The sequence below is a fragment of the Lissotriton helveticus genome, chromosome 8 (genome assembly GCF_964261635.1).
Source record: "Lissotriton helveticus chromosome 8, aLisHel1.1, whole genome shotgun sequence".
In the NCBI taxonomy this organism is placed as follows: Eukaryota; Metazoa; Chordata; class Amphibia; order Caudata; family Salamandridae; genus Lissotriton; species Lissotriton helveticus.
Genome location: NC_136069.1, coordinates 1,311,833,654 through 1,311,850,603, shown reverse-complemented (window position 1 = coordinate 1,311,850,603; position 16,950 = coordinate 1,311,833,654). Strand labels below are relative to the sequence as shown.

The following is a 16,950-nucleotide window of genomic DNA, read 5'->3' as shown; positions in this document are numbered from 1 at the left end:
GAGCTTATGTATATGCTGTGTCACCAGGGATCATCCCTCCGCCCCACGCTCTTCAAAGCATATATGACCCTAGTGGCCAACATCGTCAGATCCCACAGTCTCAACATAATTTCCTACATAGACAACACCCAACTCTCTCGCACTCACCAACGACCCCACCACCAACAGAACCAACTTCCACAGATGAATGACAAACGTCACTAAATGGATGAAAAACAACTGCCCGCAGCTGAACATAAACAAGAAGGAACTACTGATTTTTGGCAACAGCAGCAACACATGGAACGACGCCTGGTGGCCATCAGACCTAGGACCCGCACACACTCCGTCCAACCATGCCAGAAACCTGAGAACCCTCACTAACAAGCTCATCATGAAATAACGGATCAACACCGTCTCCTCCGCCCGCTTCCTCACTCTGCACATGCGAAGTAAGATCTTCAAGTGGCTACCACTATATACGAGACGCACCGTGACACAAGCCCTCATCACCAGTCAACTTGACTACAGCAATGCCCTCCATATACGAATCGCCACACACCTCCTACAGAGATTTGAGACCATACAGAACCCCAAAGCCAGACTTATGCTAAGCCTTCCCCGACAGATCCACATAACATCCCACCTCAGGAAAATCCACTGGCTGGTCGTAGAGAAGTGGGGCCAATAATTGAAGCTGCTGACCCACTCACACAAAGTTCTGCGCAACCAAGGACCCACCTACATTAACCACTGCCTGAACTTCCACCAACCATTCAGAAGACTATGCTCCGCCTCTCTCACTTGCTCATACTCGCTGCATCTACCAAAGCAGAAGTGGAGGACGCTCATTCTCCCACATTGCAGCAAAGACCTGAAAGAGCCACCCCACGCACCTTCAGGCCATTACTCCACTTCCAGAATCCCGACTAGCCCTCAAGACCTGGCTGTTCAAATAAGCCTCTGGGGCCTGAAAGTGCCTGTATACCCGTTTGGGTGATTAGCCATGCTTTGTAAATCCTGATTGATTGATTGCTGTGCTCACGTCTTATGCCTTTTACAACACTAATTAGGAGACCTGTAGATGGCTTTAAAGCTGGATCATTTTCTATGCCTGGACCTCAACAGACGCTTCAAAGAAGCCCCATCAATTTAGCTTCCTTTTTCCTAAGAGTCTTCGGGTTCATGAAAAAGTGGCGAATACACAAACAACCTGCCTTGCGCTGTAAATACAAACATCAAACACGTTGTGCGTGTATCCCATACAAGCATCAGTCACCAAACAATACAACAGGGCTGATATCCTAATGATTTTGCAGGAGATATCCACAGAAAATCTAAGATTTTCACACAAAAAAAAACTCGAACACTGATGAGAAAACACACCAGTAGCTCTCGATCCCACATTTTCTGACACATAGAAAAAAAGTTACTAACCTGATCGAAGCAACTGCGAGATGCAAACACAGTCTGTCACTTCTTGTGCACTTCTGGGATGCAGCCTAGGACATCACTAAGCACCTCATAGTGCCAGTGAAGTGAAATGGTTTCAATAAAATCCTGATCCAGTCTCCCGTCTGGTGCAAGGTTGACTTAAGGAATCTTTAGAAGTGAGTATCCGTTAGAATAATATATTTTGGATTCTATATTAATATATTAACTACCTCTATTAACATTGACTGATCTTTGCTACATACAATAAAACCTGTATCTTTCAAATTTATAAGATATTTAAAACAAATTGCCTGAAAACCAACAGTAACAAACAAAAACAACCCAATGTAAAGTTCATTGTCAATTTTGTTTCATTCTTGCCCCTCAATAATTTATATATTATATTCCCCAATAGTACAAATCATACCTAAGAAAATTAAGTCGCTCCTGGACCTCTTGTACGTGACTGTATCTGCTTCCTGCTCTCACAGTTTGTGGATCATATTCTCCATGCTCTACTAAAAAATACATACATATAAAGGATAGGTGTGAGAACTTCAAGTTCACATAATGGGTCAAAGACCCTAAATGATTCAAATTAGTCAACCAGTAACACTCAATAAAGGTATACAGTGAAGAGAGGACTACAAAATTAAAAAAAAAATTCATAAAAACCGGCGGCATATTCTACAAGCTTCTTTATAATACAAAACTGAAAGCATCCCAATGACAACACAGCAACAGTGAGTGGTTCAAGCCACACAAAAAAAAATTCTGGCCAGAACAGGATACCAACTTTAGTACCTCTTGAGTTGTATTAAGACAACAGTTTTCTTAAATTATCAGTCTGGAGACAACGGTGGTTACAATGCTTGCTGAGCTATAGGTCTTAACTGTGCAATATTTAGGTCACATACTTAGTGTTGCATCCAGACACAAAGAAAAACATGAACTAAGGAGGATTTTAAACTGTTTCTTCTATGAACGCTCTGGATTAATTCTTTAAGGCTACAAACCTTAGTATAAAAAATGAAGGATGACAGTTCACCAGAAAAGGCTAAAGAGACAGTGTGTCACGGAGAGGGCAAAATTAATTTTTTTGTTACAAGTCGAAAGTAAAATCTAAGGTTTTCACTCAATAGGTCTTCTAGTATAGACAGTTGGGAAACTCTTTACATTTTAACTTTTATGTTTGAAAGCCATATGATCGGCAAGATTATTAAAGCATCAGAATATGATTGAGCTTGTGGTCATAATGGACTTTCAAACAAATTTAAGGCAAAGTCTGAATTTTGGTATCCTTTCCTGTTCATACTACTTCATATGAATTTCAAATTTGCCATTATCTTGGCAGTGGTCTGCCCTGCATGTGATATATAACTAGTGTTGGCAAAGGCAATAGGTCTTGCCTATATGAGAGTTACTGATTTTATCAATGTGCTTTAACCTTGAAATGACCATTACATTTGCACAGACATACAGTTTTACTGATAATACTATACAGGGATAATACATGGAAATCGGCATCAATTAGTGTATGTATTTGCTTTGATCGTATTAAAATATTTGTTTTTATCACGCTAAATTTATGGTTTCCAAGTTTTGATATGTTCAGAAATATGTGTACAGTTTTTCATATTCAAAAGTTTTTGGCTGTTTCCAAAAAGAATACAAAAACATGTAAATAAATAAAGCAAGCATATAAGGCAATGATGGTTACATAAAAATGATTGTCAGCTGTATAAATAACCAGAAAAACTAATTTGGGTGATAGAGGAATCTAGGGATACAGAGTGAAAATTGGGAATATGCAAGAGACAAAAAGAAATGAAAAGAATGACAGCATGTATACAATGCTAAGGTAGTATCAACACCTGTGTATTGCATCAGTAGTATCCACCTGGGAATGGTGCCTGCAAGTGATCACATTCGTTAAAAGAGCTGGGCTTGTTGGTATGACAGAGAGAGAGAATAAGGGCAAGTAATTTAGAGTCAATCAAGATTGTATGTGACTGTGGTGGGGTGGGAGATTGTATGTGACTGTGGTGGGGTGGGACGGAGGAATAGGTGGGGACTTCAAGGGGGTCAGTGCCTGATGAAGTAGTCGTCAAGAGTGGCCCACATTTGTCTATGAGGAGGACGCCATGGAGTATTTTGAAGTGGAATGTTATCAGCCCCTCTTAGGCAAGTAACCCAGTTCAACCAGCATTTGAAGGAGGATTTGTGGGTGTCCTTCCAATTGTTAAGAAATGTTTTAACAGCGGCAGTGATAAGTAGGTCTAGTAGGACCCTATCATTATCTGAGAGAGAGTCGTGTCTTAAAAAGACGAAAACTAAGGTGAAAAGCTCTCTAGTCAGAGAGAAGGTGAAGATATTTGAGAGAAAGGCAAAGACCTTGTCCCAGAAGGGTGCCACACATACACATTGCAGTAATAGGTGTTCCAAGTCCCCGTCTTTGTCGTTGCAGTTCCAACAGATTGGATTATCTCTAATGTTGTGTGAAAAGAGGCGCGCCGGGGTCGAGAAAGTATTATGGAGAAGCCAAAACTTCGTCTGGGAGAGTGTAGGGCTTATTTTGTGTTTCGTGGTTGACTCCCAGGTTTTGGACCAATCCATATCTGAGATTGGGAGAGAGGAGTGAGATTCCCAGAACTGAGTGATGTGTTTGTTGAGGTTAGACTGTTGCAGCCGTAGTAATTTATACAGCCAAGAGACCTGGTGGCCAAGTTTATTGAGATTGGCTAAGTATTTCAGAAGAGAGGGGGGATTTGTGGACAGTTTTGCCTTAGAAATCGCTGTTTTAATACTCAAAAAGTTGTAGAACTCTGGCGAGTCTAAGTCATAGATGAGTTGTAGCACCCTGAAGGAGAGGGGGGTAAGAATTACCGAGTAGCTGGTACGGGAAGAAGATTCCTTTTCTGATCCATAGCTCGTTATGTAGCGGTTTCCCTTTGTAGGTTATTGCGCGGTTATACCATAGCGATTCCCAGTTAGAATGTCTTACACTATGTTCCAGAAGTTTATCCATTTTTAACAAGGCATTTTTTGTATTTTGAAAGATAGATTTTGAGCAAGAGGCCGTATTGGGGTTAGCAGTTAGGGCGGCGGCGGGAGAAAGGTTCCCAAAAAGAGCTTTCTCTACGGCTAGCCACACGGGGGTGTAGCCAGCAGGGGGTGAAAGCCAGTAGGAGCCTTGTTTGGCCAGGAAGGCCGTCTGGTATAATTTTAAGTCCGCTAGGTTGACCCCTCCCAGCGATTTATCAAGACAAAGCTTTTTTATGCTAATCCTGGCCTTTTACCCTTTCCAAAGGAATTTAGAGAGTATAATGTCTAATTTGTGATGGAAGTCCTGGGTCAGGGTGAGAGGTAGCATTGTGATGAGGTAGTTTACTAGAGGGGAGATCATCATTTTAATGGTCTCGACCCTTCCCCACCAAGTTATGAAGCAGGGTGACCTGCCGTCTAGTTGTGATTTAATTTTTTCTTAGCTTGTTGGACTCGTTGCGGTGAAGGGTCTCGAGAAGGGAGCAGCCAAATTCAATACCTAGATACTTGAAAAAGCCGGTCTTCCAAGAGAGACGGGAGCTTCTCAGCACGTCTCTTGTGCCAAGGATGTTTAGCGGCTTAACCTCCGATTTGTCCCTGTTTAATTTGTACCCAGAATGAGATGAGTATTCTTCTATGGTGTTCATGAGAGCCTCGATGGAAGTCTCTGGGTTTTCCGTAACCACCAGGATGTCATCTGCGTATGCCGCCAGCTTCACCCGCATGTCATCGAAGCAAACTCCTGTAATATCTTAGTTTCTTTGTATATTAGTTATAAGCGGTTCGAGGGCCAGGAGAAAAAGTGCTGGTGAGAGGGGCAACCCTATCTGGTTCCCTGTTCCAGTTGGAAAGGGTCCGACAGGTTACCATTAATGGCGATTCTGGCAGATGGCGAGGAGTAAAGGGCCATAATCATATCAATGTAGGGCTTCCCTAGGTTAAAATCATGCATACAGTGTTTTAAAAAAGACCAAGACACCCTATCGAACGCTTTTTCTGCGTCCAGGGTGATGGCGACGGAGGGGGCGGATGTTATTTTAGCCTTCTCCAGGATATGGCACAGAAGTCTTGTATTGTCGTTGGACATCCGGTACTTAAGGAAACCCACTTGTAAATTGCTGATCAATTTTGGGAGAAGATTATTAAGTCTATTAGCTAATAGACTTGCATAAATTTTGCAATGCAGGTTTATGAGGGAGATAGGGCGATAATTTTTCGTTAAGAGGGAGTCTTTACCCTCTTTCGGGATAACAGTTATGGTGGCTTCACCCATTGAGTCTGAGACACTACCTGTGATGGCAATCGAGTTGAACAGTTTTAACAATATGGGGTTAAGAGGTTTATCAAATGCTTTTTAAAAGCTTGCCGAAAAGCCGTCTGGGCCTGGAGCCTTGTTATTTTTTAGAGATTTGATAGCGGAGGAAATTTCTTTGTCTATAAAGGGGGGGAACCTAAAGTGGTACTGTCCTCTTCAGAGAGTTTAGGGAGATTTAGAGTGTCCAAGTATTTAACGCAATCATCTGGCTTGTCTACTAGTTTGTTCTTGTAGAGGTCTTAGTAGAAGGACTGAAACGTGGCCAGAATGTTGTCTTGTTTGGTGTGGATATTATTGGCGGAGTCTTTAATAGAGGATATAGTAAATTGCTTCTGTCTGTGTTTGAGGTAAGATGCGAGCAGTTTTCCTGCCCTGTTACCTTCGCACAGTTTAAGTGCCTTGAACTTATTGATCCAAACTCCGGCTTGTCTGCTCACTATCGCATTATATTCATATTTCTTTTTAATAAGCGGGTCTAGAGCGTGTTTACGGTCTACGTTGGCTGAATGGGCAGTTTCTAGAGCCTTGATGTCCTGGTCAAGTGTGTCAAGTTCCATATTTAATTTTTTATTGGTGCGCGCACGAATGGATATAAAGACTCACCTGATGGTAGCTTTAAGCGCATCCCAAATGATGGAGGTGTTCGTGTCTGGGGAATCGTTAAGTGCAATATAATCCCTGATAGCGTTTTCTATTATTTGTCGCTTATTCTCAGGATCAGATAGGATTTCCTCATTGAAGCGCCATCGTTTAGGGGGTTATGTGAAGCGAGAGCCTGCGAGTTTAGTACTGATACAGGAATGATCGGAAACTAATCTGGGTGCAATGTCGGTTTCATCTATAAGATGGGTGAAAGGGCTGGAAATTAGGATGTAGTCAATTCTGGAGTAAGAATTGTGTATTGTGTGGGGCCGAATAGAATGTGTAGTTCCTCCCATCTGGGTGTTGGAGGTGCCAGAAATCTTTTAAGTTAAATTTGGAGCACATGCGGGTGAGGGCCTGGTGGAAGCGGGGTGGCTTTTAAGTGCATTTGGACTGGCAATCTATTATGGGGTCTAACGGAAGGTTGAAATCAGCCCCTACGATCAAGAGTTCATCATCAGGGATGCTTTCAATGGAGGATGAGACAACTTCCCCGAAGTCGGTGTCGTCAGAATTAGGGCCATAGATATTTACTGCGTGAATGGGGTCATCGTCTCTCGGCATATGGGTGATTAAAAGTCTACCGTCTGCATCATGAGTGTGTGAGGTAATGGTGATATTAGATTTCTTTTTAGACTAGTGTGATCACCCCTCTCTTCTTGTGTACTGCCGGGGAGCATAAGGTGTGGGATACCCAGTTGAGCTTTATAAAGCTCATATCTTCCTCCGATAGCTTAGTCTCTTGAAACAGTATGATGTCCCCTTTTGATTTTGCTAGGTATTCCAAGACCTTTCTACGTTTCACTGGGTGGTTGAGGCCCTTTACATTCAAAGACACTATGGTGAGATTTCCCAACAAGGATTTATTTAGAGTCATCTAGAGGGTGTTGTCCGCTGGGTGGATGGGTGAGTGGGTGTCCTAGTGAAGTGGACTGGAATAGTTGTCCTAGTAGAAGCTAAATTCGGTCGTCGGTGCCAATGAGTGTCAGCCATTGCATAGTAAGCACGGCTAGGTGCAGGCCTGGAAATTTCTGGATGCTCCTTCCTGCAGGGACAGATGTGATCCCGGAGTAGGAGACTGTATATGGTGTATGTCTCGTGTGATACTACGAAAGCGACGGTGTCAGGAAAAAATACGGGGAAACAGAAAAATAAAAGGGAAACAACCATTAACACATTTACCCTCCACTCCCCAACCCCCCCTTCCCCCTCCCTCCAGCCCTCCTACCCACTCCATCCCTCTATTCCGTCCCTACCCATCCCCTCCCCCCGGAAGAATCGAACACAGGAGCTGCGACGGTAGTACCGTCTGTAGGCAGCACATAGAGGTAAACTGGAATAGTGAATTTTCAGAAGATTGGTGGAGTGAGAGTAACATCACAGCACAGGGATAGTCCTGCTAAGGAACATATGTGAAATAAAACTCACGACAACATAACATAGCCATAAATCTCATATCAACATAGCAACATATCTCAGCTAGGGTATGTCAGAGAGAACTTGATAACGCTGGAACTGTAATGGAAGAATGCAAGTATCAAGTCACTGATTATCTGAGAAGTGGTCTAAAACAGATTTCTAAAGCAGAGTCTGTCACTTGGGGGAGAACTCTTAAAGCAACTCTTAGGTCAAAAGATCCAAAACTAATGACTAGCACGTGGGCAAGCTCTACACAATGGATTTGGTAAGATGCCCCTTAGGCAAGCAGCGAGCTTACATTGTATGTACATAACCAACAAAACTACATGACTTAGAGGGGTTCTTTAAAGTGCCATCTAAGGCAACCTGGAGAATTCTGGTGAACTGTCTCTGTAGAAACAAGTAATGGTACGAGGACTGCAAGATCGTACGTTACCATTTAACATGCAATGATTCAGATACCAGTACAGAGAGGCACTTGTCTAGGGGGAAGTCCCCAAGATAGGACAAACAAAAATAACAGTGGTGAGCACGACACGGCAGATCAAGAGGTGGGAGAGTCCTGGATCTCCGTTTTCCTCTTGTTTGAAGAGCCACTAGACAGGTCCATGCTCTGTGTCGGTGAGGCCTCCAGATGACGAGCAAGATCTTGGGGATTTGAAAAGATGAGCTCTGCCGTTTTCGATGATTTTGAACTTCGATGGACAAGAAAAGGAAAATTGGATATATTTTGCCTTCAGCTTGTCCCTTAGAAGAAGGAAACCTTTCCTCGTTTCAACAGTTTCCTTAGAGTAGTCTTGGATTAATGTTATGCATTGACCTTCCCAGGTGATGTGGTGATTTTTCCTGCCGAACTGCAGAATGGTTTCAATGTGTTGGTAACGGAGAGGTTTGCAGATCAAGGGTCGAGGGCCTTTCCTCCCCTGGACAGTGAAGGTTGGAATCCTATGTGCTCTATCAAGCTACAGGCCATGTTGGAATGTGATCCCTGTGATCATTGGTATCCAGGCTTCAAGGAAGGCAACACACAAACCTGCGTCTTTCTCCGAGTTCTCCGGAACCCCAAAGATGCGTATGTTCCCTCTCCTATTTCGGCGTTTTGTCGTTTAAGTTAGTCTGTGGTGCTTTGGAGGTGCATTATGATTTTGGAAGATTGATTGGTTCTGGCCTCCACATCACAAATCACAATTGGAGCCCAGAGGGAAAACAGGCAGGGTCGCCCTCCACTCAAAAGTCATAGAAAAATTAACAAGACCCTGTCCAGGGGCGTCAATACGAGTCAGTAGAGGAGAAGAACAGTCATAAAGTACTGATAATCACTCCAGCATCACACAATTAGTGTGAAAATGCTTTAACTGCTATGCGCCAAAATGCAATAAAAGACCACTTTTCCTTGACAGACCAACAACGAACACCCAATCGTGTGACCCTACTAGGTCTAACACACACCTCCACCTTCAAAGTATGGAGTCACATTCTCCTCAAGAAAAAATGTGTGAAAACCAAGTGACACCTCACGGAAACACCACCATCGGGGTAACTGGTATGAAATTTCCAGACAAGCCCCTGTCTCATCATCGGTCGTCACAGAGGTCTTCAAGAGCCCGGGTGTGAGGGGGGAGAGAGTTCCACAACTTTGCCGCCAGCACCCGAAAAGAGCGACCACCAACTCTGCTCAACCTAAAACGCGGGACAACTGCCAGATTTTGGCCCAGAGATCTAAGGGTTCGCGAGGGTACATATGGCACCAGAAGATTCTCCAAAATTTGGGGAGATGAACCCTTGAGGATTTTAAAAGCAAGGCAAAGTACCTTGAATTTTATCCTCTGGTTCACAGGAAGCCAGTGGAGAGAGCGCAGCGTGTTTGAAACAGAGCACTGCCTTGGCAGGCCAATCACCACTCTGGCTGCAGCATTTTGAACTTGCTGCAGCCGGATGACTTCCGACTGATTAATCCCCACCAGAAGCGAGCTAGCATAATCTAGCCGGGACAACACTGACGCCTGAACCACTAGCTGCCTGGTGGGCGCATCGAAAAATTTCAGAATAGGTCTTAGACCTCGGATAATGCAGTAGCAGGTAGCCGCCACCTTCTTAGTGTGGCAGACGTAACTAAGGGTCGGGTCCAGCCAAACCCCTAGATTTTTTATCTCCGATGCTGGAGATGGGGTCACACCCAGTTCAGGAGGCCACCACAAGTCACCCCATGATTCCGCCTGCTTGCCGACCACCATGACCTCGGTCTTTTTGGCGTTTAACTGGAGACAGTTGGAATTCATCCAGTTGGCCACTGCCCGTAGTCCGTCACGGAACCTAGGAGCCTCCATGTCAGAGTCCCCACTCAGCGTGACCGCCATCGTCAAGCCCCACTGCTTGACTGCAGCCAGCGGGCTCACGTAAAGGTTGAATAGAGTGGGGCTTAACGAAGAGCCCTGCGGGACACCTAGTTCCAACAGATATGGTTTAGACTGGCCGGGCGGGATCACAACCTTAAAAGACCGTTCGGCAAGAAAGGAACAAAACCAGCAGAGGGCGGAGCCCGTGACACCTACTTCTTCCAGGCGCTGAAGCAAAATCCTGCGCGAGATCGTGTCGAACGCGGCACTAAGATCTAATCGCAATAGTGCCGCCGTCCGACCCGCATCAAGCACAGAACGCAGATGTTCGACCATAGAGAGTAGGGCCGTCTCCGTGCTATGACCCGCACGGAAACCATTCTGGGTGGGATCGAGGATGTTAGCCCTAGTAAGATGGTCAGAAAGAATTCCGTTCACATGGGCCTCGGCTGTCTTGTCAGCTTCAACCTAAAAAGGGCGTTCTTAGCCCTGCGTCGTACTGAAATATGACTAACTTGTTAGATGTGGAGCCAACTACTATACCTGTGTTCTGCTAAATAATTGTGATGCATGGGCTAAATAAATGAATCTAATATCACATACATACCCAAATAGCGTTTAGTGCAAATAGGGGTACATCCAATAATATATTGGGCGCCCATGTTCATTTATGCGTCTGTAAAGGTAAAACAAAAAAAACACTAAAAAAAGTTTGATTTATAGATTACTCTATGACCTTCAATGAAATGAATTGTACATGGTCCAAGTCAAGCTGCCCCACAGTTGCCAACTTTTGGTCTAAGATTATGAGAGTACTGAAGTGAAGATGTGTGTTGGCCATTCTGCGCTTTAACATTTATAATGCTGATCTGGCTGATGCCATTGATGTAGAAGGAAGTTTGCCACCCATATTAGGAAGCCATTGCTTCCAAAGTGGGCAGCATGCTGAATGGTGATGACACTATAACATTCGATCATAGAGTGGCCGAGCTGCAGATGGTTGACGCCATTAAACACCTGTAAAACCTTTAAATTGGTAGCTTTAGTCTTAAGTAATAAAACATTCAAAGCGATGAAATTAAATATAGGAAAAGTCCAGTTGGAGAGATGTGGGACATACCATTAAATAAAGTGTAGATCGAGGAATCTGGGTGAGCATCTACATATTTACCTTCACTGAAATCTAAAGCTGCTTCGATGATATGCGCTTCCCGTCCATTCTATCAATCTATAAGCTCTACCCATTAAGCCCATTCTTACTGTCCTTTCTTTGAAACAATTGCTGGCCCTTCATTACGGTCTTGCAGCCTTTCTAGGGAAACTAGTTACATGGCTGGATCAAACACAATGCAGTGAAATTAGGATTTGAGGCAACCATTTTTGGTTTGCGGTTGATAAATGCATCATGCCGGTGGAAACATTTTGTGATCGATAATGCTAATGAAGCATTAACTCTCCATCGTTATAGTCAATATGGCTAAAAAGGTCAATGTGCATGATACAGGTAGAATCCCTATGGGAATCTTCAGCGTGTCTGGTTACCTTCAAATTGGTAGTCAAAAAACAGGTCAGTGCCTTATCATTTCTAAAGGATTCTGAGACCTTTGGTGAAAAGTTCTGAAACTGCACTTCTGGGAGCTATTTTCAGAAAAGGTTAGCAAATTACTTATCTGCTCGCTTTCTAAAGGTTGCAAGGCATTCGTTTATGCTTACTGGAAAGAAGGGGGACCTCGGTTGATGGAAGGCAAGTAAGTGGGGAAAATGCAAAATACAAAAAGGAAAGGGTATAGCTGCCGGGAGAGTTGTTGTATGTATGTGGGACTGTATTATAGATCTACTTGGTTTTTATATATACAATTTTTTTTCATATGTCTTAATGATTATATATTGAAAAATAGATTCTTCTATGTAATAACATTTCTATATATCTGCTATCATGATTTGATATGATTTATTAAGGCTCGGGGTTGGTTATAAACTTATTAAAAGACCTCATTGCTAGGCCTTTGTTTGAATTTGACCGCCAGGTACACCTTTTCCTTTTTGTATTAGTTTATGCTTATTCGTTTTTTATTATTATAAACTGAAATTAGATATTCATGGTCAGTTAATAGTCAAAATAAATCTAGTCTATCTGAAGGGTCAAATTCATGGAATACATGCCAGTCACTCATCAACAGATGAATGATGAAAGTGGCTTAGGTTCCCATTTATTATAAGGGATGCCGACAAGCTTAAGATGCTGTTAGGTTTGCCATAAGTGGTCACAAGCTCAAAATTACTCAAAGTGTTATTAAATTCATAGACGTGGCCTTGCTTCGACTCAGAAAATTAATCTTATTTAACTGTGTTTACCTTCAGAGTTTGCTGAAAGTATTTGTTCTTTTGGGTTTAATGACTAGCCGTGCTCTGGTGACAGTGCTTTATTGCAGTCCGCATTGTTTTGTTTAATAAAAATATATTAAGATTTTATTTGCTGATACTATCACATTATACAATGTATTTCTTAATGTTCTATTCTTGTAAAGATGTTTAAAAAATAACAATGTTTTGATATTGTAATAAGAGGAACCTCTATAAACCCTTAATGGTTTTATTAGATGTGATTGTGGTTATTATATGATTTGTATTAATCCATAATAAATGCATTCAGTTAATTTCAGAACTTCCAGATTAGTGTGGCTATATTGAAAGTAGCAGTTGACTAAAAGATTTGAAAATTAGGTGTGTGGATAAGTATTTTCATTCAATCTACCCTCCACACATTTGCAACTACATTGGGTATTAGCAAATAATTTATGCTATTAAAATCTTTTTGGAAATGTTTCCACCTGTAGAATAATGTGCCTAATGTTTCTAATTTGTAGTTTATATTAGGTTCTTGTTATAGTTCTAAGTAGGTTTCCTTTGAAGGTAGTATTTCCTTACTAAACAGGAAGATGTGTTATGTGTTAAATGTACCTTGGGAACTTCTATACCTGGGAGGGTCTTATAGAGAAGTAATATCGAATGCTGGGACAGGAAATGGAAGCTCGAGCAGGAGTTGGACACTCTTTTACACTTGTATTGGTACCAGGGGTTTATACAATATACTTCTTAAAAGCCATTCGGCCTAGACAGCATCATTACATTAATTCTTGGTGAAGGCAGTAGCCTTCCACCACTATGAGGGCAGTGCTTTGGGCACCCTTCTCGGTCCAACAAGACCAGCTTTCATCAAACAGGCCTACGCCAGGGTGCACATACATGATCCGGGTTTACCTATGAGAAAAACAATTCTGCATTAGGGATCCAAATAACTGCAATGGTGGGCACTGAGGGTAGAGGTACACGTCTTCAACCAAATCAATATGACACATTGGTGCTTATACAGAATGGCGCAGCCGTGTCGTATCTTAACTGCTGATGCTGCAAGACATCTGCAAGAAAAGCATTAGCAAAGACAATGGTGGCCCCCACATGTAGCAACCAATGCAATCCTTCCAATATCAACCAATCCCCACCCTTTTTTAGAGAGGCAGGGGCAAAGGAAGAGGGGAAAAAAAAAGAGGAAAGAGTCCAGTGGAAGGACCTCAACCAAAGAGTGACCAGGAAATACTGAATCTAGTCATAAACCTCACAGATATTACATTATCAGCACACCAAGAGAGGCCTGTATACAGTTTGGTGTGTTCAACAAATGTGCTGAAGATCTTTGAGATGAGAAGGTAATTGCCCGAGTTTGTTTAGTAAGATAAGCCTTAGGATCTTCTTTGACAAAAGTGAGGAGGGGTCAATACAGCAGTAAGACACAGCCTTTCGCCCAAAATTAGCTTTTGTACCTCTGCTTTCACAATTACCACCCGAAATGGTGGCATTAGAGCAAGCTGTCATACACGATGCAGATGAAATGAGGAAAACGAGGAATCAACCCTTCAGTAATCGAACAAGAACTTAAGCAGAACCCCAACATAGTAAAAAAATAAAACTGCTGATAAGGGGGAGCCATTGTAATTCAAACAAAGGTGGCTTATTAACAGGAGTGCTTGCGCCTGACATCGGTCAGAATATAGTGTCCTCCCGGGGAACCCCAAACATCAGAACTACAGAAAGTGATTGGTTCCCTTGTAAATGAAGCCAATGGTTGGATTTCATACGAGGGGTCATTTCTGTGCAAAGGGAAAGCGGAAATCCCGTATTTCTGCATTTAACTGAAAGTGCACAAACCAACCATACATGAGGGGGCGTCCAATAGTATCAGGGATTGGCTCGATATTGGAATCCCTATCATAGTTATGTGATTTTTTTCTGAAACCATTAGTCCAAAAAATGGAATCCTATCTTAAAGACACGAGGGATGTTTTAAATCTCATCACGGAAAAGGAATTTGATCCGAAAACAGAGCTCCTGGTAGGGCTGGACATTGAATCCCTCTATAATAATATACCACAAATGTATCAACAAGATTGGGATTTTCAAACACCTCGATCATTCATACTAGGTATAGCACATATAGCGTTTATCGGAAACTCTTCTGAATTAAACAGTACCATCCATCTTCAATGCTACAGCATGCCCATAGGCAGGGGATTTCCTCCAAGCCTGGCGTTTTTGTACATCTCACAATTTGAGAAGGATTTTATCTATATGCCAGACAAGCCGTGGACAGGACAAATCAGGCTCTGGCATCAGTTCATAGACTATGTCCTCCTATTATGAAGAGGTGATCGAGGCTCTATACAGGATTTTCTGGATTGTCTCAACAGCCGGAACCCCCTTCTACACTCCACCTCTACTATCACCAATACAGCTCTGCCTTTTCTTGATTTGTAAATTAAGGGAGGGAAGACTGATTTCACAGATGTATCATAAGCCTACCAATAGAAACAATCTTCCGTTATTTAACAGTTTCCATACTAAGTACCTAACGAGGGGACCTCCCTTTTGGACAGTTCCTGTGTCTTCACAGGCATTGTTCCAATGTGAGTGATTTCAAGGCAGACTCACAAAAACTCTGCAGAAAACAGGTAGAGGAAAACTACTCACACCAAGTAGTTAATCAGGCATAGAAGAGAGCACAGAACTACAACAAAGATTCTCTATTGGCGATCAGAGAAAAACACGAGACAGACAATCTATGTAACAACCTTTAGCACAGCATCCAACCTGCTCAACCACATAGTTTAGGAGTAACACAGGACACCTTCATTCAACGACAGCACTTAAAAAGATAGCAAATGGCTCATTGCTGCATTTAATAGGAAGATACACTTACACTACAAACACCACTCTGGTAAGGGACCTAACTGAGGCAAACACGCCTAAAAGGCTTTAAGCAGTGGGACAATATTGGTATCTGTTCACTGAGTGACGTGTGGAACAGCTTGAATGTGAAACACCTTTCACCTCTACAAAACAGGTTAAATATTCACAATATACCTTCAACCGTAGGATGTCTTGAAATCTAGCTGCCATAAGGCATTACTGGGAGCCAAATTTAGCCAGCAGGATGCACAATTAACTATTAGAAGAATAAATTGGTAGTACTTCAAAAATATCGCTCCATCAACAACTCATCAGTTGATAGGACGTTACTAAAAGTTTGATGGGGCGAGAATCTGGGCCCAATGATCGAGGCAAATTAGAGGGATGCCCTTCTCGCTCCCAGACAGCAAACTATGTCAAGAAGGCTCAGGTTAATTCAAGTTTATTACTTACAAAGAACTAATTTACCCTTAAACTGCTTTGGGAGGTTGGTAGGACTCACACACTTTCAGTCTTGTTCTAGAAGATACGAGAATTCAAATAACTCGATCGATATGGTATGGGCCTGTCGCAATATCAACATTTTCTGTAGGAAAATTATCAAGACAATAGCCAATGTACTAAAAAGACCTTTAGAGCTCTCTCCCAAGGTATGCTTATAAGGAATCATAGAAGATATAGGCGGCCCATGAGGAGAGAGAACACTAGTGGAGCTAGACACACCTCTAGCAAAGAGACATTGCTAAACGATGGAGATCAGATAAATCTACAACCTAAGGAACTTGGTTGAAAAGAATGGAATGGTGTTTGAAAACAGAAGTTCTTGTCTACCTGGTTATGGGTTGCCCTAACCAGCACAAAAATATTGGGTGGGTCAAGTGGGACCACATCCAGCTTGGTGTAACTTGCTAAGAGTAGATGATGTGATAGCAATAATATAAAGAAATCCTGGAAGTTCTATAATCAATCTGTCCAAATAAGCCTCACAGACTCGAGTCCTCTCTGATCTAATGTCCACTTTCTTTTTGCTCTCAATTCACTATGTTGCACTCTCCTTTTTTCTGATAAAGATTATTCCTAATTTTTAAACCTCAATAAAAAAAGTCTTAATAAAAATGTGCCTGTCCTGGAACACAGCATGACTGATTTGCTGAGCTCCACGATGAGGTGGAGAGACCTTTGTGGCAAATTTTGACCATATTTAAGAAACTTCGTCGTAACGGTGTACTTATATGACATTCAGCCTCCAAGCCTAATGAGGATAGGGAGGCTATCTGAGATGCAGGGTCTTCACGCATCATACTAAAGTTGCTTGGGTGGCGAGCGAGAGATACAAAATATTCAAGATTATGGGGTAATCTAGCCTCTGCCTGAAAGATTTAGGTTATTACCACATTCTAAACAGTGACCACAAGAGTTGGGTTACCAGGAGTCACAGACAATATTGAAACAATATTTCTGAAAGCGAAATATAGAGGTCCAAGTCTAACCAGAGCTTAAGATTGTCTGCAGTGTAGATGTATGATGGGACAGGAG

General features: G+C 42.4%; 1 protein-coding gene across 1 annotated transcript in view; it reads right to left on the bottom strand.

Moving 5' to 3' along the window:
- The window catches only part of USP9X (ubiquitin specific peptidase 9 X-linked), a 1,542,050-nt gene that overhangs the window by 958,767 nt on the left and 566,333 nt on the right, over positions 1–16,950 (bottom strand). The window contains exon 15 of the mRNA XM_078658291.1: positions 1,841–1,931. Coding sequence (XP_078514417.1) covers positions 1,841–1,931 — 91 coding nt within the window. The remainder of the gene's footprint in view (positions 1–1,840; positions 1,932–16,950) is intronic.